General features: G+C 41.1%; 2 protein-coding genes across 3 annotated transcripts in view; one reads left to right on the top strand and one right to left on the bottom strand.

Moving 5' to 3' along the window:
- The window catches only part of dhx36 (DEAH (Asp-Glu-Ala-His) box polypeptide 36), a 39,375-nt gene extending 38,053 nt beyond the window's left edge, over positions 1 to 1,322 (top strand). Inside the window, exons 25-26 of the mRNA XM_032546015.1 lie at positions 474 to 626; positions 726 to 1,322. Coding sequence (XP_032401906.1) covers positions 474 to 626; positions 726 to 959 — 387 coding nt within the window. The 3' untranslated portion in view covers positions 960 to 1,322. The remainder of the gene's footprint in view (positions 1 to 473; positions 627 to 725) is intronic.
- Positions 1,323 to 3,398: 2,076 nt separating this feature from the next.
- LOC116708187 (rho guanine nucleotide exchange factor 26) overlaps positions 3,399 to 23,844 on the bottom strand; it is a 33,589-nt gene continuing 13,143 nt past the window's right edge. The window contains exons 8-14 of one of the 2 annotated variants that reach the window (XM_032546017.1): positions 23,207 to 23,281; positions 22,244 to 22,333; positions 20,657 to 20,811; positions 13,025 to 13,234; positions 6,300 to 6,370; positions 6,046 to 6,147; positions 3,399 to 4,939 (exon numbers count right to left, since the gene is read on the bottom strand). In XM_032546017.1, coding sequence (XP_032401908.1) covers positions 4,797 to 4,939; positions 6,046 to 6,147; positions 6,300 to 6,370; positions 13,025 to 13,234; positions 20,657 to 20,811; positions 22,244 to 22,333; positions 23,207 to 23,281 — 846 coding nt within the window. In that variant the 3' untranslated portion in view covers positions 3,399 to 4,796. The remainder of the gene's footprint in view (positions 4,940 to 6,045; positions 6,148 to 6,299; positions 6,371 to 13,024; positions 13,235 to 20,656; positions 20,812 to 22,243; positions 22,334 to 23,206; positions 23,282 to 23,844) is intronic. The other variant, XM_032546018.1, reaches the window with a different exon arrangement.

The following is a 23,844-nucleotide window of genomic DNA, read 5'->3' as shown; positions in this document are numbered from 1 at the left end:
TGTTCTGTTATCAATGGCCTTGATGAGAATATGTGAAATTTTGACTAACAGCTTTGTAAAAATAAAGGTGAGCTAATTGTAGGTAAAGACAATTAGCAGACATTATGATTATTTTGATTTCAGTCAGTATCAGTACATTGATTAGTTCAGAGTTTCCAGTTCTTCATTTGGGGTCTCACAGAGCGAACTGCTTTACATAAGCAGCTGTCGGCTAAGGATGTGAAATGAATAGAAAGAGTGTAGCACATTAGGGAGATTCACAGATGGAGCAGGATGACATTTCTCCTCACACCAGAGGCACCAAAACGCATTTCAAACTGGCACAGCCTCTCTCTTCACTAATGGGACACTTTCAGCCCACACCGCGGAGTAGCTGTCGGCCTCGGCGACGCCGCTCCCCGCCACCGAAACGTGTTAATCTGTTGTAACGATGCCGTAATTGCGCGTACGCAATTGTCGCCGTCTCCTTTCAGATCTTCCTGTACGACTGCACCGAGGTGTCCCCGTTCTCGCTGCTGTTCTTCGGGGGAGACATCACCATCCAGAAAGACGAGGGCCAGGAGACCGTCGCGGTCGACCGCTGGATCGTCTTCAGGTCCCCAGCGCGCATCGCTCATCTCGTAAAGGTGATCCCAGCAGACGCCAGATGCTCATTTTACCCCGACGTGTCGTTTATTTTTACTTTTTTTTTATTTCTTAACCGCTCTCCGTTTTGTGTCCTGTAGAGTTTGAAGAGAGAGCTGGACTCGCTGTTGCAAGACAAAATCAGTAACCCGGCTCCTGTGGATTGGGAGAACCGCCAGTCCAAGGACTGCGCTGTCATCACGGCCATCATAGACCTCATCACTACGCAGGAAAGGCCTGCAGGCGGCAGCAAGGACGACGGCAGGACGTGGGCGTCTGCCCCCAGCGGAAGGCACTCTTACTTTGATGATGACGATGACGACGACGACGATTAAAAGTGTCTGGGCATTTGGCTGGCAATGAAGAGAGGAGGCTTTCGGACTGACTGCACCTTCAGACATGAGTTTGTTGGAATATTTATGACAGACAGCTGGCCTCCTTGATGCTTCTGCTTGGTTTAAACTTTAGTGCTCCCTAGATACTGAAGGCCAAACACGGAAGGCTTAGAGTGCTGAAGAAATGAAAATGTTCTTCGGCGGAATGAATCGTGCTTGTCTTTCGCTTCTTAAGATTATTCAAGGACCAGCCTCTCTGCATGCATCCTTTTTTTTTGTTTTAGTTTGTACATTTTATGTTTGGGAAAATTTCACCATTCGTCCACATAACTGATTATGCAATAAAGAAGCTACTTAAAATCACTCTGTGCGACGTCTGCCACCTTTTCAGCTAAATGCCTAGAGAAAAGGTGTTTTCACACATAACAGTTTGATACAGTGGGTTCGATTAGGGATCAAAATGGCAACATTTTGTTCCATTTCAGCTGGTACCGTTCACTTTCTAATTGCACTGTGTCAAATGATCCAAATCCTGTGAAAAACCTGGTTCACCCTGTGGTGGCGCTGTGCAAGCCTCTGAAGAAGAGATCAGCTCACCTTCTTTTCTTGCAAACTGTAAACAAAAATGGAGTAATGTCAGATTTTAATTTGTAGGATTTCTCTTCTGTCATTCGTAAAAGTCATGTCTCCTACTAGAAATAAGCCGGCACGCTTGTTTTGGTCTTATTTACCCAGAATACCCTCTGCTACAGCCCGCTTCTTGCTTTTGGAGCGGTCTCCGGTCCTCTCGGCATTCACATATGCATTCGAACCGCGCCAGAGTTCACTTCAACCGAACCGATGCTCAGACCAGAGTTCGATTGCACTTTCACACTTCCCAGATCGACTTGTTACTCGATAGACAGACAAACTAGAGTTAAAGTGGACTAAGCAGCGCTAAAGTGAATACACCACAAATCTCCATGTAAAAAAATATCTACTTGGTTGGGTCTCTTTGTGCTGAAGTTCCTGAATCAACTCAGCTAGCTTTGTAAGCGGTGACCTTTCTGTAGCACGGAGGTGTTTAGCCGGTGACATCCTGGATTACATTAACAGATGGTCTTCTGCACGTCTGCATAGCTGAACATGGGTCCTGAAATACTAGTCGAAAGTTTCCTGTTACTATCCACTTTCATTTCTACAGCTTGGGCTTTTAACACTTTTGTCCAGAATTGGGTTAACACAATGAATGCAAATGTTGCAGCCCATTTCTTCAATACCACTGTGTGTGTGCACTTTCTCTTGAAGCACAGACTCCAGTTGCAGGTCACATCTCGTGAGTCTCTCTCAAACTCTTGCCTGAGCTTTGCTGTCCTCTTTAGGCAGCAGATATTCCAGTTGTGTGTGCTCCTTTTCTCACCTCAATTTATCCCTCAACTCTGTTCCATTAATATGCTTGCATACGACATTTTGAACTGCCAGGTTCCTTGGCTTACAAATAAAGTATAGACACCTTGGTGTTCAAACTGAACTGGAGACTCAAGGGTGAGGACGTCTACAAGACAGGACAGAAGCGGGCTGTAATTTGAGGACTCTTAGCTCTTTCAGTGTTTGCGGCAAGATGCTGTGTGAATCTGTTGTGGAGGGTGTAATCTCTCCTAATAGACACTAGGTGGTGGAAGAGTATCTAGACAAAAAAGTGTCCTTCTGAAATGTTTAAATCTTATTTATTTTTTGCTTTTTTATTTTTACTTCCATGTATAATTATGTAGCAGTTCTGGATCCCACCCCACCTCATGCAAACACTTAAGAGTGATCCATCACACTTAATCAACAAATTTATTTCAAAATGTATTTGCTGAAGTAAAATAGTTTTTGGTTATTAAAGTGATCTGACACCATGTATTGTCAGCAGCAGTAAGCATGTATATATAAATGTGTGGATTTGAAACGATTATTAATTCTGTAGACATTAATGTGGCGTCGCTCCACTTTGTTGTTGCCAATTTGTTAAGAGAGACCAACCTGTCGAGCTCTGAACATTATTAAACACCTGCATCAGACAATACACGGCTATTGATTTGAAATGGGTCTATTATGTGGTGTTCAAGCTGTGCCTGTACTAAATGAAACCAAGGCAGCCAGCGGTTTCACGTGCCGCACAAGGTACGATGTTTACACACCTGCAGCGCAAAAATGTCTGTGCCACTGGACAATGGTCGTCTCAGAAGTCTTCGATCAAAATTGACAATTTTTAAAAAAGTTTTGTATTAATCTATTTAAAATGTTGAATTACGGCAATAAATTTAATTTCCAATATATTATTCAGATTCATGTGTAAAGTTTGCAAGAGCACCTGATTGAACACCAGTTCTTTGATGACGTGGTGACGGCGAGGCAAAACTGCAAAAGCGTCAATCTGTCAATATGCAGAATGAAACAATCACTTGGAAAACAAGACGGAAAGCAATTACACTTTTATTAAGAGACTAATTAAAATGGCTTTTTCTTTTCTTCCAATATAAATCTGTAATTAAGAAAACACAAATGTTACTGTACATATTTACAATGCAAATCAGGTTTTTTTTTCTTTGTCTTTTTTAATTAGTTACAAAGGGAGGAATTTGTCGAAGCAAAAGAAGTTCATGCATCAATTTCTCTCGTTTTTTTTTGTGTTTTTTTTTTTTTCCCCTCAGTGCAAACGTAAAGCCGACGATTCCAAGTGGTGTGTGTCCGTTTGGCAGGGTGGAGGGAGGGAGGGGTTTCTTCTGTACAACAAAACCTCAGCTTGTGGTCAACATCAGTGTTGGGTCCAGAGCTGTTGGCTTGATAAATTGCGTTATTGCCATCCGCTGGTCAGGCCATTTTCTTTTTCTTTTTCTCCCTTTAGCCAGGCAACAATAAATGATGACTCACACACTGGACAATCGCATTAAAAGCAGGGGCCAGGCAGGGGTCTGGTCTCACCGACGGCGGACGCACAATTTCTCTAGCGTCCCATGCATTCATAAAATATACATACGTGGGATTATTTGTACACCGCCACGTCTGGCTTGCATCAATAGTGACATTTCTCGCCGTTCAAACTGCAGAATTGATGGGGCGTGAGGAGGGAAGGGATGAATGGTGCTTGAGACAGAAATGTAAGAGTCTGATTCATGAGGGTGACATTAACCGCTGACAAACGGCAAGTTGGAGTGCAGATACTGGGCCCTTCTCCTCAACTGCATGCTGTAATAGATCCCTTCTTCCCTGATGGCTGTAATTAGTTGTTTTTTTGTTGTGTTGGGTATTTTTTTTCTAATGAGTTATGAGTATTTACAGCTCTATTTACATATGGATTTCGATTTGATCTTCTGCTCAGCTGTTGCTTGAAACACACTTCCAGCTTGTAGCGACACAAGTTACCGGGGGGGAAAGCCTATTATCGCCCGGCCGGAGTCTCGTTAGCGGCGCTCGCGCCCGGGCTGCCGTCAGATTCTCTCTAATTGGGTTTGCTTTACCTCCCGTAGCGCCACTGTACTCATTACGCAGCACGCCGTTTACAAGAGAAAAAGGAGGAGAAAAAAAAAAAAAGACATTTGTAAATTTAACAACAACAGTTGTTACGTGCTGAAAGCAGCTGCTTCGGCTGCGGTGGGCGTGAAGTTTCTCCTCAGCTAGCTGGAGAATTAATCAGTGTGACATATCCCCACTGTCAGGGCCACCACCACCCACTCGGAGAGCGATAACTCATTAAAGGAATCCGGTTTTGTTTTTCTTCTCCCCCCCGTGTCGGTGCTAAACAGGATGAAACTCGGGCAGGTGCTGAAGCCGCAGCCGAAAAGTTCAGTCGGACGGTCTCTCGGTCAGCGCGGCTCACACGTTCGTCTCCAGCCCCTGCAGCCGGTCCATCCTCTGCATGTTGCGTTCGATGGTGGCCTGGCACGTGATGGCCTCGCCGCACTCTGCAGGAAACCACCCGGCCTCGCCGTCGCGCAGCCGCTCGCCTTCGTACCAGCCTGAGGGAGGGAGAGAAAGCCACGCTCGCGTTACAGCGACTCACGTCAAGCCTCTACTTACGCAGCGTAGATTTTTTTTTTATGTTGTTGTGTCCCTTTGATGAGAAAGCCTGTTGCTATGGTCACCGAAGCGGCAATTAACTTCCAGGCTTTTGGGCTGAGATGTATGGTGGGGAGGATTTCAAACACATCAGGTCCATTATGGGAAAGAGATATGCAGCAAAAGAGAGAGGAGCGCGAGTGTGAGCGCATGATGACAGGAAATTGAGGCAAGACGGTGAAAACTCAGAGGAACGTCGGCGCGGCTCAATAAACCACATTATTAAAAATTTGATTTATTTCAGTAATTCAATTCAGCGGGTTAAATTTGTTTACTATGGAGATCTGCAACCACAATGATACAATTTCAGAATTTATTTAGGTCAATTTTGATTACTATAGATTACATCTAAAAAATATATATATATATATATACATATATATATATTTTTTTTAAGTCTTTTGAAACAGAAATAGTCTATTACTAAGCCACTATGTGTCACTGCTCTTGACAGAGGGCTCTTTATCCAAACATATTTCTGGATGCTTAGTGGAAGAAAAAAGTGTAGTTGGAAGAAAAAAAAAAGGGGTAACTTAAATCAGTTAATAGGATATGGATAAACTCTTAAACAGTGAAGCTCCTCATGCTCCTTAAAATATGTCTTGGTCTACAACCCCCTCGCAGCTGCAGTTGCCACAGTTTTCCTTCCACTCAACTTTTTGTGAGCGTGGTTACAGTTTCGTTAGCAACGATCTTTTGTGGTTTGTCAACAGTTTTTTTCCCATGACTGTGTGGACCGCAACACATTTCTGTCATATCGTCTGTTATTAGTCCTATGTAATATTCAGATTTTCTAAGTGTAGCTCAGCTGTAAACTATAATTATCAAAATAATCAGAAAAAAACCCTAAAATACTTAAATCTGCGTGTGATCTATCTAATAAATGAGTTTCGCCCTCATTTAATAGACTGAAATAAGGACTTGTCAACGCTGTTGCAATCTGTTGAGGCGTACAAAAATGTTTCCGAACTACGTAGGAAACGTGAGCGAACGGGAGGCGACGTACCGTCCACATGCTGGGAGACCAGCACCACGTCGGCCACCTGCAGAGACAGCTCGTCCGGCTGCTTCGCCGTGTATGTTCTTATCACCTCAACCTGCATAACATCTGGAAGAGCGAGAAGAAGAAAAAAAAAAAAAAACATTGCCTCAGGTTTTGTTCCAGAATTCACAACTGTATTGACGTTCAGTTTCGCTGAAGGACCACAAGGTGGCGCAACGAGCTCAAAGAGGATTTTTTTTTTTTTTGAGACAACTCACTGGTTCTGTCGTGTCTCCTCTCGTCGTTGTCATTATGGCCCAGGGCACTGATCCAGCGCGCACGCTCATTCCTAAACGAAAAAAAACACAAAACATTTCTTTGAAAAACTTTTCCAGAGTTTCACTTTTAAAAACACGACTACAGAGGTTTGACACCTTTGTTTTCACCAGGAAGTTTTCCCTTCCCTCCCTCTTTTCAGCCCCTATTCAGCGATAAAGGCGCCGAGATAAGACGAGCACAAAGGTCTGATTCTCAGTGGAGGACAAGACCTACTTTTGATTTCCTCCGCTCCCTCGTGCGCGCGTTCCGTGGGAAACAAAGTAGGTGGAGCCGCGCGGGCCGGATCCCGTGAAACCAGATACCATCTCACCTGCTCCGAAGAATTCCCACCAAGCAGGGGGGGGAAGATGGAGGGAGCGATAAAGAGAAACGGGGGGGAGGAGGTGGAAAGTGAAGGAGAGAGGATGGTTCATTCGGACTGCCAGGGAGACTCAAAGTGTTGGTGGCCCACAAACACGGACAGTTGCACAAAAGTAGCAGACCAGACGTGAGTCAGAGCTCATTATTGCGCTTCCACGGAGTTCTGATGGGGTTTTTTCTTTTCTTTTTTTTTTTTTAGGTTGCACATGCAGCAAAACACAGCAGCGAGTTAGTACGAAAAATCACCAGAGAGATTTTTCATTGTAAGGAAGCTCTTTATGTTTGTGCTGGTCATCAAGCTGCCCACGCAGCAGTAATCAGAGCAGCAACCTTTGGGTTTTAATTGCGCCGTTAGGAGCTGTTTTCTTTTAGTGTTGACTTAAAAAAAAAACACTTTCCGTTCAGAGTCCAGACATTTGTGTTTGTTGTTTTTTGTGTTTTATTAGATCAGACTTTGATCAGATAAAAGATACTTATATTCTAATTATCAAAGGTGTGCTTCACTATATAACAAAAGGCTTACTTTTGCACCTTTAGTGTGAGCTAGTTGTTATGTAAGGAACTGGTAAAAGGTGACTGGCTATCCTTTAACTGATGACCAGGGTTGAGGTGTCGCTGATAAAACTGCTAAAATGCTCCATCACACTATCCTACACTTTTATGTCTTGTTCATAAAAAGCCTGAGAAAATGTTAGACTACGCATAGATTAACACAGTTGTGCCCCTCCCACACCTGCTGCTGATATTAGATGGTTGCTCTATTTCTTTTTTGGCAAAAATGATTAATGTGGCTGGATTTAAATATTTCTGACTGCAAAAAAAACAGATATTTCACTGCGTTAAAGCAGTATTGCATATTTTACAGGCACATAGTGTCATTTTATAGCACAGTCAAGTAACTATGTTACATTCAGTTATTATAAAAACGCTGTACATATCAAACATTACATAGAAGAAATTTGCCTTCGTAATTCGACGCCTTGAAATTAGGCTTCTGCCTCTTTAAGAAGCTACCGCTCTTTCTAACACTCCGCCTCCAGTACGTCGTTACAACAGTGATTCTCATTGCGCCGTTTACAGTCGTTCTTAGGAGCGTTGGACTGACAAGTGGTCTGTCTGATGACCTCAGCAGACTCGCAGTTTCACCATTAGCTAAGGGGAGACTTGAGGGGTGAAAGAGGTGAGGCAAAAGCTCGGCTGGGTATTGCAGCTCCAAGGAGGAGCTTTGTGGAAATAGGCGGAGCTTTGTGAGTGCAAACGCTTGCTTAGGTGAGTGCAAGTGCATAGGCAAGCGCTTGAATCTGCCATGGGAGATGCAAGGATTCCTCAAACATGCATGAAAGAATCAAAGCAACCCTCCAGGTATGGTTTTGAGGAGGGAATAAAATGATGCCATGTCAAGCTCAAAAAAGTGAATTTTACATAACAGCCTCTCTTAAGACACATGTCTCCCATAAGTAAAGAAACTGTTACTGACAACTACACACAACCATCCTTTAAAAATCCCTTTAAATCACACGTGTCAAGACTTGGAGGCATTACAAACTTTATGGGTTTCTCATTCAATTTCATGGACCTCAATGTGCCTCCTGTGCCTGAGACAGCTGTTTGCTTTTCTCGACAGCCGGGCCTGCATGCCAACGGTCGGACGTTTACGCGCGTGCAAAACAAACGTCCCGACAGGTCGGCCTCTCGCTCAAAACAGCTGAAACAACCAACAAATACAAGCGCAGGCATCGGCAGGGCAAACGCATGTGAGACGTACTTAGACTTGTGCGGTATGCGCGCTGATAGCAGGTGCTTACCCCATGTCCCTCACCCCCTCCACCCCTCCCATTGACCGAAAAGCCTGTGGAGAATCGGTCTATTCATTGTAGTGAGACTTCCTCCGGCTTCAGCCATTCATCCTGCCGATGAGAAAGGAATGCCAAGATACATAAATCCATTGTGAAAGGCTCGCGTTTCACCTCTGAAAAGAAGAGAGTCTCGCCGGGCGGATTGCGAAACCTCTTGCTCACAAGCGGCTCAAGAGTGATGACAGCCCCTTCCCTGACCTTCCTTCCTGCGTCGGATGACCGCCCAGACGTTTGGGTGTCCGTCCCTGCTTCGTCTTACAACTCAATTTTCCTCCAACCGGTTAGTTTACTCTCTATTGTTTCGGCCTTCCACGCGCTGCTGCTGTGAAAACTATTTGCTCCCTACAGGTTTTTTTTTTTTTTTTTACTTTTATCCATCACTGCATATCAACATGACAAATAATTTCTGTTGTTACTGCTATAGTCTATATTATACAATAGATATGGCTGTAGAAAATAATAAGAAAGGCTTTTAAAACCGAATGAACATGAATAGTAATTTATTGGATGATGCTAAGAGAGGTGGGTGCAAAAATATATTGATGTATAAACATACTTTACTACTGTTCTTTTGTATGTAGTTTGTATAGAACTATTCTTTTATTACACTACGTTCATCTGGATCTTTAGATCGAACTGTTTTAACAACAACTTGAGTAAACCATAAAAAAATTTATTCAGGTAAAGATTTTTAACCTATTAAATGGATAAAAGCGTCAATTAAACCTAGATGGGCGTTATGTGAAAAAAAAAAACCCATCCCCCTTTTTAGAAAAAATATAATAAAAAATAATGAATTAACTTTTCTGAACCACGTTTTGGCAACAACTCAAGTTGACACACCCCGGGCCCGACCACAGCCACACAGAACAGAAACGGACTTCAACAAACTTAAACAGAACCTGTCAGACAACACGAGGTAGGCCAAAAGAGATCTTTAAAAAGCAGCATGTTGTGCCTCTAATAAGAGACGTTGCACCGATTCTGGCTCAGCTCAGCTCATCGTTCGCGTCCCAACAATTATTATGAACACGGGGACTTCTTAATTACTGCTCAGACACAAACGCAGCGCAGTTGTGGAAATCCCAGAGCATCTGCGACTTGCACGTTGCAACAGCTTTCCCATTATCGCATTTAAACAAAAGCAGGCAGAGTAGACGAAGAGGGGGGTAAAAAAGAAAGAAATAAAAATCCAAAACGATCCAGTGTGCAGAACAGAAGCACCGACTCCCTTCTCTGGTCAGAGCTGTTAAATAATCGGCACTGCTCTCTGTCACAGCTGAATATCGGTTCTGTTTTCCTGCAGGCTTCTGAAGCCGCTCTGTTCCACTAATAGACCCGCGCTATTCACCGATTCTGAACACTAGACACAGCAACAAGGTCACGGGGAAAGCATCCCAGCATGCAAGCAGAGCAGAAAGACAACAACAACAAAAAGAAAGAAAGAAAAAGAAGTAGAAGTTCACACAGAGAGCCCTCTCTCTGGTCCATCTCTAAACAGCTGGAATTCCCGATGCATTAAACCACCGTCGACATCAAAGGTCGTCCTCGTATACGTCTGCTTCTGGAGCGCTAAAGGGAGGCTCACAGACACGGACAGGGCAGCGGGAGTGAGTGGAAATGAAAGCAAAAACTGCCAGATGGGAAGAAAAAAATAAAACCCACCAAAGCCCATTTCTGCAGTTTTGTTTCCGAAAGAAAAACAGACGAGCCTAAAGTCAGAATGGGAAGAATTTCGCCCTGGAACGCCAAACGTTCGCTGCACTCACAGTCAGCAGTAAAAGGAAACATAATGGACATTTAAATGTTTTAAGATAAGAATCATTTCTTTTCTAGGGAAGTAGATACAAAAGCTTGTGCTCACTGAAGGAGAAATCTTGCAATTTTTGTCACCTTTGCTCTGCGATGCTCGGTGGTCCACAAAAAAAGGGCTTAAAAGTTCGGAATTAACTCAATTTCTTCTTAATTTACCTCCCTACTGTGCCGTAAAATGACTATAAGTTTATTAAATGCTTCAAATATTTTACATGAGGTATCATATAGGAAGGTTTCCTGCCAATCTGTCACTGGTCTGTTTTGACTGGGCCAGATGTCCAAATCATTTCAATTCACATGAGCTGAAAACTTTGTATCCATCTAATTACTTTACTGGACATTAAACTTATCAAAACCTTGTGTGGATTTTGCAGAAAATAGGCTCTAAAATATACAGAAAGGTAAAGCGTATGACGAAAACTGAATCTTAATTCATATTCTACGGTTATGCCACATTTTTTTCTGCTGAAGAAAGTCGCCACATGCTCGTACCTAAGGGCAATTTGGAGCAAACGATTGACAATTTGTTGGAGTGCCTGGGAGATACACATGCATGCAGCAGGCGTGTGCGTGTGTGTATTTGCAATATTGTAAAGCAGCTTGTCATTCTCTATTTGTGAAAAGCGTATGGGGCACCAGAAGCTGGTTAAAAAAAATTAGCAACAAGTCATATCAAAACACAGAGTAAACTTGCTAGCATTAGCCTAAGACTTCAATGAATTATTCAGCATGAAAGCATTAGCAGCAAGATTATGACGAGTTTACTTAAGATGGGCTGTGTGTATCGGCTCAGATATGTCTTTAGAAATAACTGAAGCTATTCACGTTTTATTTGTCCGAACATTTTGATCGCTTTCTTCCTTTATTGGAGCAGATGTTAGCCTGCAGAAGCTATCTCTAGACACTGGTGTAATAAGTATTGGCTCGGATTAGTACTGGGGAGGGAGAGGGGGAAAAAAGGAAGGTCGTTAAACTTTTTTATCTATTTTTAGGTGGAGCTGCTAACAGCCTCCCTTGTTTAACTCCCAGCCTGCTGAGACAAGACTCCATGTTGTGCAATTTTTTTTTGTTTTTTTTTGACTAAACTTGGGACGACCGGACGGGACGGTCATCAGAAAACAAAGAGCTCACACAGTCCTCTTTGTGAACGAAGAGGAACGCAGACTCTGGGCAATGTGTCGAAGGATCGGGAGAAGCAAAGGAGAAGAGAGTGGGTGTGTGGGTGGGGGCACGGTCGTGGGAAACAGCCAGCTTAGCTGCTGTCTGTTGCTAAACAACAGCTTAAACAAAGCCTGGTTACCACCATGACACTGGACTGTTGCCAGGGTCTCCCCACTGGTTTTTCTCGGCTCATTCAGGATTTCGGTGAGCTGTGTGTGACACACACCGTGGCATTCGCAGCCGACCTGCTGCTGACGCCACCAAATGAAGGGAATTGGAGGAAGGATTTTCCACAACAACTCATGCAGCAGAGAGGACGGTTGTGCAGGAAGATTGCATTCGGATGATGTCACCGACACAAACCAGTACCTGTCGAGTTTCATATTTTCATTGGAGTCGGATTTAAAAAATAGTTAACTGCAATGATATACGATAAGCTAAAAAAAAAAAAAAAACACTAAGAGGGAAGATTTATTAAATATTGAAGCTTTTTTTTGGCAAAGGATAGAAAAACAGTGAAAAATATTACATGTACTTTAAGGCTTAGTTGAATAGGTAGGCTTCAAGTGTCTGGTAAAAGCAAAGACAGGAAGGTGTTAGAAACATCTGAAATGTTCCACACAATAAATTTCTCCACACAAAAGCAGTAAGTCACAGCTTCTCCCGTCAGAAGACGGCGGGAGTTTCTCCAGCTGCATGAGAGGGAGGAGGAACAGTGAAGACTCTCTTTAGCAAAGCTTTGAACCACAACGGATGATTACAGAGTACAGCATTGTGTGTCTGCGCGTCCATGCATGTGAACGAATGCGAAGGCCGACGTAAAGCAGATCCCTTTCCTTTGTTTGGGTTATTTAATCCGAACATCCTCTCTTTGCTCTCTAATTACTATATGAGGAGAGATGAAGTTACACAGGATTGAGTTAGCTACAGCTTACAGGCTGTTTTTAGGACTTTGGTTGGCACTTGCTAACTTTAGCCTGAATTACTTGAAAACAAATGGCATAGGTACACAGTTTTTTTTTGTTGTTTTTTTTTTTACTCTTTGTATAAAACGACAACAAATTTTTCACTTCCATCTCTGTGTTTGTTTTCAGAGCAGATTCAAAAATAGACTCTTGTTACTTTGTAATGTAGCTAAAACCACGAGGGAATTTTGTCTGCCTGTGAGTTAGAAGGCACAGACAGCAGCACATAATAAAGCTAAAAAATCGGACTTGCGCTTTTTCACACAGAAATTCAGTCAGAATATTAAAAGATCTCAGATTCCCTCTGCTGTCTGAACCAGTAGCCCAGACCGTACGATGATGAGCCTTCAACAAGTACAAACACCCGAGAGTGATATTACGCCACGGGCAAAAATTATTCACTCCCGCTTAAGGCTAAGGGCTGTAAATGCTTAAGTGAAATTTGAACGGGAATGATGGCTTAACTAAAAAGAGGGGAAAAAAAACAAAACAAAGCAAGGCACTCACTCCAACTCCGTTCCGAGGATCATCGCCACCTTTTCGCTGGAGTGGTTGCTACGGAAACACAGCCGGAAGAGATGGTTTGCGCCGACCTGCCGTGAGCTCAGCATGATCGTGGGACTTTTGGCCGGGGAGAGGTGAACGTCCTCGGGCTGACTGCTGCCTACTTGGATCTGATCCCGCAGGGCGTAGTCTATGACCGTGTGGCTGTCCTCACTGGTGGAGAAAGAAAAGGTGCAAAGAAAAAAATGCTTGATAAAAAAATCTTTTGACTCAAGATAGTGAATCTGTTTACAGGTGAAGAAGTTAGCCACACACGTCTGTTCTGTTCAAAAGTGAAGTTAGACTTTTGTTTGCAGTGCAACTAATATTTTTTTATATATTCTTTTTTGCATTACAGCCACAAACTTTAATATATTTTATTGTCATTTAATCTGCTACAACAAAAACAACAAAAGAAAACATATACTGTAAGGGGAAAAAAAGGTCACCCTTTTTTTTTTTTACCTGGCAAAATTTGCATATCGCCAGGTAGAAGTTATTTTTAATGGTAGCAAACAATGAATACACTCAGCGAACAACAGGAAGGAAAGCTGTTTCCTTCCTGGAAGTAGTGCATGGGAACAGAAAAATGTATGGAGTCGCTTGATTTGACTGTTAAATTCACTAAGATGGAAGTTTTTGCATCATTAAATTATTTCTAAGCAGAGCAACAAATACAGGCCTCGAAATAAAAATGACAAAACGACATTTTATTGGAATTGAGTCTAATTTCAATTCCACAATCCAGTTGAAAAGCGATATTCTTATTCCGAACGAGCACCTATAGATTAGGGACTGTGAACTGATTAATTTAGTTATTTTTGTCAGATGGCCCAGTGTTTTAAAACAAAACTAAATATCCTTTGGCTAATGTGGTTACGTTGTGCTTTGCAGCCTTGCATGGATACATTTAGCTAACATTTGCACAAGCTAGCTGGACACATTCAGAGAGGATGATGCTACTTGGGTGAGACTTGCGACCTTGAATCGGAATCTGTTGAAGACGTTCTTAAATACAAGAGTGAAAGTTGTTTGCTTAAATAAGCCAAGGCTGAAATGCGTCCATGATCCAGAGACAAGGAGAAAAATACCAAATAAAGCCATCTCTGCAGGCTCTGTGATCAAAAAGAACTGTTAACATTTTAAGTGATGATTTCCTTGAACCACTGTTTTATGTTTGGAAAACTCACTCTCAAAGTACAGAAGGTGCAGACAGCTAACCAACCACACACACACCCACACGCACACACGCACACACACACACACACACCGTCTGTCCTTCAGCTGCGTGCAGGCTTCATGATTTTATGCAAGTCAGGAAATATCAGCAGAAAGGGTTCTGAAGCAGAAGTCAGGTGAAGACACAACATGGGAATCTCCAAATCCCATTTCACCAGCTAAAACACCTGAGAACTAGTTTGAGTGCTACAAGTGTCAACGATTCATTTAAAAACGCAGAAAAACAGCTGCACATGTTGGTAATGAAGCCACAGTTTCCAACTTTTGAGTGTTGTTCAAGCAAAGAGTAGGGTTAGGGCGAAGTTTTGATATGCTATAATGCAGGTCTATATTTACACTCCGTTTTGCTCTTTTTGACTGTAAACAATTTAGCTGCGACACCTAAAAACTAAATGACATTTAAAAACGAGTAAATAGACGCTTTGATTATGTTACACAGTTAGTTTTGAGTTTTAAAGGTGATTTAATGAATACTAAAATCAACAATGAATGGAATCTTTATCTTTATCTACTGCAAACCCAATGAAGTGGAGATGCTCCAATCATTGATTGATTGATTCATTGCTCATCTGATTTACCTTCAATAAGCACAAATTAAACAGCAGTCAAAATGATCAGTCGTAATAATTATAATGTGTGAGAAAATTCTCATTAGAACTGTGTTTTACTCATTTGAAACAGACAAAACGATCTGACGTTTTAGGCTATATTTAGCATCTCTGAGGTTAGCATGATTAGCACCCTGTTGTAGCATTAACAACTGACGCGTTGCTTCCTTTTAAACAGCTTCTGAAAATTGCCTCTGATTTCATTTGTAACCACTAACCCCTAAAACATGTTAGTATCTTTTATTATTACTTCATAAGCGCCTGATCATCAATCAGTACCACACGGCTCAAGCCATGTAGAAGTAGAGGTAGAAACGTATCTCTTCCTGGTCTTCCTCACCAGATTTTAGGATTTCCAGCCTTTTTGCCTCCTTGAGGACAAATCTACCGGTAAAATTCCAGGAATGTCATTCTTGTGACATGAACAGGATGGGTGGGGAACGTTACGTTTGTACGGCGAGCATTCATGAGTGATCGGGTGAGCAGGTGTCATGCCCAGCAATTGCTACGTAGCAGCTAAAGGGAAGTGGGAGACAGCTACATGAATGCGGAGGATTATGAACACCGAAAATGATATAGGATGAAAACTACCGTAAGGTTTTAACCAAACAAACACACCGCTCTGGATTAAGGGAGCTCAGACACCAACCAAATGTTTCCGCATACCATGCCAGCTTCTGGTTTCCTGATTTACACTTTGCTCTTTAGCAAACAAACCGGGACAGAAAAGCACTGATGGTGTCCCGGGAGGTTTTCATCTCCACTGAATGTACAGGAGTAAAGGCAGACCACCAGGGTGGACTTGCTCAGCATTTCACACTGGTTGTTTTGGTCACATGAGTTTAAAACGGTTGCATGTTTAACTGTGATAGATTTGAAAGAATCAGCATCCGTCAGTTTGCGGCCGTTTCTGGTGTAAAAACGGAGTCGATCTTTCTGTTAGTAATATGTAATATTTTGGGGCCTCTGGGAACGTTTTATGATTTGAGGAACAAATAATCAAAAATAACCAAGAAAAAAAACCAACAACAACACATGCTGAGGACGAATGTCAGTAAAAACAATATAGTCAGAAAATCCTATTCAGGATTTCCTCCAGAAAACTTGCAAAGCTCGGAGGTCGGGGAACCGAGGTGGCCCACCGGCGGCCCACCGTGTTTTTGTATTAAAAGATGTTAAGTAGACAGGAAATGTAAAAATATTACTGGGTAATTATATGTTATGGAAACCATTGCCAGTGAAACGCTGTTTAAACCCACAACTAGTCTTAAAAACAACAAATTAAAAAATACTATTAAAATGAATATCAATTATTTGCACTTCCATAAGGTTCCCCAGCGTTTCAGGGGCCCCATAAATGCTAATATTTTAAAACAGACCACAGATACATAAATGTAATATTTGTTTATTGAGATGATCAATGCTGCTAAATTTCATTTATGGTTTCAACATACATAAATTAAAAGATTTTTAAATTGTTTAACATTTATATGCAAGTTCTTAAGGAGCTGGCAAGTTTACTTTGAAAAAGGTCAAAGAACAATATTCATAGTTAAATTGTTTTGTTACCATAGCTACAATCTGATGCTATGAGTTTAATCTTTGAGTTTGAGCTCTGTTTGTTCATACAAATGAGTAAACTGTGATTATAACTTATTGCTTTTCAGGTTGGCCAGTTAAACTAGTCCCCATCTCCCAGATTTCACTAAATCTAACACAGAAGCTGTTAGAGGTGCTGATGTTTTTAGCAACAAGAGGGGCCCTAAGTTAAATTCTGCTCAAGGCCTCATACAGCCTTGGACCGGCCCTGCATGATGAGTTAAATTCACTGCGCAACAAACGGGAGATTTAATTCAATGCTGCTAATGTGGCTCTAGTAGCTCTTCCATTTCGTGTCTGTTGAGGTTTTTATAAGGGAACAGAAACTATTTTGGTTGGTCCAGTTTCTCAGATCTCCGCGCAGCCGTGCACATTAACTCTGTCTGACTAAGTGGAAAAATAATACAACTACTACTAATAATAAAATAATATAAAACCAGCGTGATGTGTGACTGCGAGGCGAGCGCGAAAGCTCCTCACCGGGCTGAACCTGCATGATGAGTTTAGCGCTGGTTCGTTAACTAACGCACCAGGGAACACATACATAAACTTTGCAGGGAAGACAGAGCCGGGCGCTGGGCAGCGTGTTGAAATGGAAAGGCCGCCCAAAATTCTTTGTCCACAAATATAAATCATTTTCTACAAGTTATTCCTGCGGTTCACATAAAGCTGCACAGCCAGAGCTAACGCGGTGGGGTTTAAACTCCTACCTTGATCAGAAACTCTGGAAAGAAACATAATTCCTCACATGGGGGTTGATGTGAATATCCATACAGGTCAGCCTGTGTCCAGTTTGAGTGAAAGGAGGCGCGCGAGATCCGCGCTGAGGTAAGCTTAACACATCCAGCTGCTGCAGCGCGCGAGGCAACGCGCAGAGGCGCCAGCGGTGCGATTGGTCCGGCTTTAAATGCATAAACTATAAGCCTATCTTCTATAAACGTATCTTTTAGGAATTTAGGAATGAATCTGCTCCGCCAGTGAAACGCTCAAAGCAATAGAGACGCTTGCAATCTGACTTTTTGAAAAAAATGTGTTTTTTTTCTTCTTCTATTGTTATTTTCCTAAAAACATAAAACAAGAAAGGCTTAGCCTGGTGGCGGGGCTTGTAAAGCATGGCGGGCCACCAGGCTTATAATACACTGGGGGAAAACCTGCTATTTAAATTTTAATTTTATATCTTCGAATTTGTATGAAACATGTCTAACTGCTAAACTGTGATTAAATAGTTTTAAAAAAATACATTTTTCTAACTATAACTTGTCAGTAAGTCGCTGTGTGTTATAATTCTTTCTGGGTATCAAAGTTCTATAGTAGTTGTTTTGATGTTACATTGTCGTATCGTATTTTAAGTTCACTTTGTTTAATGATTATCAGGTTTTTATCTTTAGTGGCACGTTGCTGTTAAAAGATTTAAGGGGCTGGCTTAAAATTTTATGTCTTTAGATAAGTTGCTAGAAAAACTGAAAGAATCTAATCTGCTTGGTCCATGTTATTATGGTCCACCACTCCTATCTTAAAATCAGATCTGGAACCATCGCTATGGAAACCAAATGTTAGGGAGAGTTAGCAGGCCGCCGCCGAGCTGCGCAGGCTTTCCTGATCAACACTTTTAGAGAGTGTGAAATATAATGTCTTGACATGAGATGTGATTTCCAGACTCTAGTTGTAAATCCTAGAAATCTGCTTACAAGAAGTTAGTCATTACTTTCCACTGAGTATTAAAAATGCTTAAAAGCAATAACTGAGCTAAGCGCTAGCTTTTAAACACATAAAATGTGGGATAAACTAACACAGCTACATTAACAGAATAACGTACAGGACAACCAGTACGTACAACATCACGTCTGTTACCAGCATCATTATCTAACACTACCTTCATCCTGAAAGCCTTCTAAGGTCAAAGGTCGTTGGTCTCTAACGTTTAAGTGTCACAGTTCTGACCCTGCTACACTTTCCGAGCGTTAACATTTTGAGAAATACAAACGGGACAAGAAGAAGCAGAAAGGTTTTTGAGGCAACGTTGGATTTAGCCGCACGATGGACCACACGCCGGGTCAGAACCAACGAGACAGTTGTTGTTTTGTTGTGTCGCAGAGGGTGTGTGACCTGCTGCTGTCCGGCTGGCCTCAGGAACCTCCAGCGCGTTTCTGCTTTCAGCGCCGCAGCTGGAGCGCGGCGGAGTGGCGTGCCACGGCGCGGCCGCGGCTCTCCAAACGGTACAAACCAATATTATAACAGCTTCTCCCAATCACACACACACACACACGCACACCCCCACACACTGATTTCAAAGCACTCCCTTTACCAAATCCCCTTTCCCAAACACACAGTCCCTGATGCTGTTCTAGATCAGATTCTCAGAAAAACACAAGGAGGAATGTGTTTTAGTGTTTCCTTTTTTCTTTTTCTCTTTTTCTTTTTATGATTCTTGGGAACTCTCAGTCTGCGAAAAGCATGGCAATCGAATCCAGACACATGACAAGAAAGGACAGGATATTTCGGAAAAATTTTTACAAGCATGCGATTGAAACCGCACGCAGATGAAAAACACACAGTTTTACGGACGTTCTCTGCATATTTCTGAAAGTTTGTTTTTGCTGTTGCCTAAAAATAGAGACATGATTACGTACCAGAAAGCACAGATGACAATGGAAAGACTTAAGAGTTAATCAGGAAGGATTTATACTCTTCTTAACAATTCATGGAAAAGCATGTATGGCTGCTGAAGTAGACATAAACAATTTTTTGGACATGTTTTAAGTATTCTTCACCAAATTTAAGTTGGGAATGAACCACTGTAAAAAAAAAAAAATTAGTATTAGTATTAGTTAAAATCAAAAAGTTTACTTCTAATCCAAATCTAACCAGAGTCTGAATGACTTTGGGCTTTTTGCAGTAGTAGCAGTTCTCTGAGACACTTGAGCAACAGATTAAGTCAGAGCATGGAAATGTTTTCATTTAGCCATTTTAGACTAAAGCTGCTTCTTTTCTCCCATTAAAAGGCTTCTAATAAACCCTGGATGCTTATGTTCTGTGTGATAAGACACCTCTACCTTCAGATTTTTCCATTACATGAGACGACCGTCAGGGATGTGGCTCCTTTTACAATCTTGGTCTCTTATCTCAAAAATAATCTGGGCAGGCCGGGTCTCCAGCCAAGTTATACAAGCACTAACTTTGAGATACCGAAAGTGCTGACGCTGAACCTGAAGCACCTTCCACGTTGCTTGGCAACCTTAAACACTTGTAAAACACAATAAAATCATGTCTTCACTTCTACATCTTGCACAGAGCAGATGTCGTCACACTGAAAATGTTTAAAAATCCAACCGTGGGAGAATGTTTTTAAATAATATACACATGTTTTAGAAAGAATTTTGTAAAAAAAAAATATATATATATATATATATATATTTTCCTATTTCAATCATTTAAGCGTCACTTTATCCAACAGAAATAAAAGCTTAATTTATCAGAAGGTTTTTATAAACCTGAAACGACTGATTCTTATTAATGGTATTTGCTTCTGAGCTATGAAAAATAATCCACCTGCAAAAACACACCACATATTTTTGTCTGGTTGTAAAGTGCAAGTATACTTAGTAAAAGACTAAACTAACCTACAAGTAACTTTTCAGCAAGATATAATAGCTTCTTTTAAGTCAATAATTGTTAAATTATTGACTTATGTTTTAAGTAAAGAAATCTGCCAGTAATAAAATCAACATTAAGGAATTATTGACTTAAAACAAGCTTCTATATCTCAATAAAAAGTTATTTATAAATGTTGTTTTAATTGTATTAAAATATTTGCACTAGTAGCTGGACAAACCCCCCCCCCCAAAAAACTCGATAAAATTTTGTGTGTGTTTTTTTTTTTTTTTCAAACGTCGTCTACATCCTTCAGTTTAGATATCTTTTGTATTTTTTCTCTGACGGGATTTTCCCTAAACAAGTTCAAACACGACGACCGAACCGACTCCGCCGCCGCCGCCGCCTTCGGGATTCTTAGCTGCAAGTCCCGGAAACCAAAAGGCTTCTGGGAAGACGCTCTGCCGTCGCAGCAGGCGAGTTACGAGCAGCCCGGGTCACACTCGCAGCCGGTAAATCAACACCCAAAGCCCGACATCGTCCGCGCTCGCTCGCTCACCCCTTCTTCTTGGTGACGATGAGAACGTCGTTGAAGAGGAAGAAGTAGACGTGGTGTCGGGATTTGCGCTTGGTGAAGATGCCGCTGTCTTCCACGAATGCAGTCAGCTCGCCTCTTTTTACCATCCACCTGGAGGAGGAGACCAGCGGGAAAGGCTGGAAGAGCAAAGAAAAAAAAAAAAGGAATACAAATCAAAACAACAAATTTAACAAAACTGCATTCAACTCTGAAGCTTGTGAGGTCCCTCAGCTGGAGGACCAAAGGTGGATCGGTTGTCGACACAAGAGGCGTCTGTGAATCCCAAATGCTCTAATAGCTTTTTTTTTTTTTTTTTCCCACACTGGTTAGACACACATGAGCCTGCCAAGCCTTGTGTGGTTAGTGAGTGTGAAGACCTGTGCCAAATGGACGACAGTGGTGTGTGCATGCTTGACGTTGCTACGGCTACATGTGTGCGTGCAGCTGCACTGCGGCACTCGTTTTGCCCCTGACATAAATTGCCGTTTTAGACCAGTTGTTGAAAGGCAGGGGAGAGGATGAGCAACATTTAGCAACTAAGTATGAGCCAAATGGTTGTCGGACCAACACGCAACAGTTCATCACTGAAACATGTTTTAAGGTCCAATAGAACAGAGAGAATAATCTCGCATTTGTTACTCAGTAAAAGAAAATAGAAAGAAGTGCAACAGCAGGAGAGGGACGCAGAACAAACATATGATTTTCCAAGTAAATGAAAAAATGTGCTCCAGTATACAAGTTATGTAAATTATGCTTTCGTGTTCATAAAACATGTTGCAAAATAAAAAATGAAGACAAAAAAAATGCTGCCTTCAAAAGAACGTCACAGTCCATTGTCCATAGACTGATGGCGACAGACATGTTGCACATGGCGTAATGTGTAGACCTGCTCTGATTTGTTCACATTGATTTGTCTGGTGAGTCAGGAGCAGCGCTGGTGATAAAAATCTGGCTGACCACCGAAAAAGATAACGCATGAAAGTAGACTTGTTCTCCTTATTTCATTTCTGGGCAGAAATTAATGCTCAGGGCAAATTGTCATAATAAAATGATTTTTTTAAAAATCACTATACCTTCTGTCAAAACGATATGAAGTGTGGTTGACAAATGGGAGGAACTAAAAAGTCCAGAAAAAGGTGTCGATTAACGTTTCAATTTGGTAAAAAGAGTTTGAGAATTGCTCCAATGTGAACAATGATAAGGACTTCTGGTGTCTTTTATGAGGCTGAATTTAAATAAATGTGTGGGAGCTAAAAAAACAAACAAAAAAAAAAGAAAAAAGAAACAGCGAATGACCTTCATCTTGACATCAGCAAAATGCAACTGTATTTTGAAAGTTAACAACAGACAAATTGAAGTTTTACAATTCGTTTGCCTCGTTTCCTGTAATAAAAATAATTAAACTAGATACAAAGTAAGACGTAAAAATATCCCAGAATGAGATTTGAATCTGATTCAGCGTCATCTCAGTTAATAATACACAAAACACATCAGTGTGAAGACAAAACATTACCGCCTGCGGGTGGGTTTTATTTAATTTACTCGGTTACTCTAGTGGAAAATTGTTACCTTAATCTTGAACTCCAGCTGAGTGCTGATTGTGTACATCATCTCTGTTCTCTCCATTGTGCGGGCGCCTTCGTTGCACTTCCGTACCACCTGATCACACAGGTAAGAAAAAGAGAAAAAAATAAGTCACTTGACTATGAAAATATTTCAGATATAGAATCAAAATGCATAATTCATTGTTTGTTTGTTTTTTACTTAAAAACCATCACTATAACGAATGTGTGTGTTTTATGTTTTTACTTAAGTTTATATCGAAATTGCAGCAAAGTACATATTACGCCAATAATAACTTATTCTTGCAGTCATATAAGTTGCTTCCATAACTGTTTTAAATAAAAGCTTCTCAGTTTGTGAATTAGGATCTTTTTACTCAAGCTCATCTTAACACGAGAATCTGATACGGCTCTTTGACATATTTCTTTACAATTATTTCAGAATCTTGTAAGTCTATTGCCAGACCAGGAGCCGCAGGAACCAATCTATTTTTCCATTACAGTCTCGCGGCGATCCATTAACATTATTAATTCTTGACATTTCCATAATCATCAGGCCCTGACAAACCAGACTCTCCCAAATCCCGAGGATTTGTTTTTTGAACAGCACAACATTGAAAAAAGAAGTAAAAAAAATAAAAATAAAAAAACAAGAAAACAGATTATTGCATTGATAATGACAATTAAGGTTCAGTTTAATTTACCGTCAGTGGAGACAACAATATTTTATTATAGATTCCATCTAATAAGCAAAGAGGTACAAAAAAAAATTATACATATGTCTTTGCTTGATTGTGGTAAAACAGATAGCTAAATTCCAGTGGGAATAAGATGTAGGACTATCAGAAACAAAAATGAAAAGATAAACAGACCACCAGAAGGCGTAAATATATTTAATTTCTCTATTTTGCAATGTTATCCAGAAATTAAACGGTTTAAAAAACAACAACAACAAAAAAACCCCACCAACCTTGCTCACGGCTTGCAAGGCTTTCTTGCATGTTTCATAGCGTGCCGAGTCTTTTGACGTCTTCTGACAGATGGTCTGCAAAACACACACCCCCCCACACACACACACACACAAGTTTCACATTAAAAACGAAACAGTTGTGGACGATTGCCCACTCTCTCCACTACGCTCATGCAGAGCAATAAAAGAAGACTCCTGAAAGAGTTTTCTGTTTTGTGCTTTTTTGTGTTCCAACTAAATGTTTCAGATTGTCAAATACATTTTGATATCAAACATAACCTCAGTAAATAAAGAAGTAAGTAAATGCAAATCAGGGTTTTCAAGTTAAGATTTTCTTTATCAAGGGGGAAAAGTGACACTAACCAGCCTGAACCTATTTGAAGCAGTAAGTAATCATCCACTCATATATTGAATGACGACTTAACTGTGATTAAAAACATTTTTTTGGAAAGCTGATCACAATTGCATTGGACAAAATCAGAATTGGTTATTAGAAGACCTGCAAAATCAAGAAATCACTCAACTAGAACCTATCTGACATGATGAAGTAGGCTAAAAGTTTACAAAAGTGCAAAAACTCTAAAGAATTTTTGCACTAAAGAATTTCGGAACAAATAGGGAAAGGCACTGACATAATT

Source organism: Xiphophorus hellerii, chromosome 18 (genome assembly GCF_003331165.1).
Source record: "Xiphophorus hellerii strain 12219 chromosome 18, Xiphophorus_hellerii-4.1, whole genome shotgun sequence".
NCBI lineage: Eukaryota > Metazoa > Chordata > Actinopteri > Cyprinodontiformes > Poeciliidae > Xiphophorus > Xiphophorus hellerii.
The sequence above is the reverse complement of the archived record's forward strand: the minus strand, read 5'-3'. Positions and strand labels throughout refer to the sequence as shown.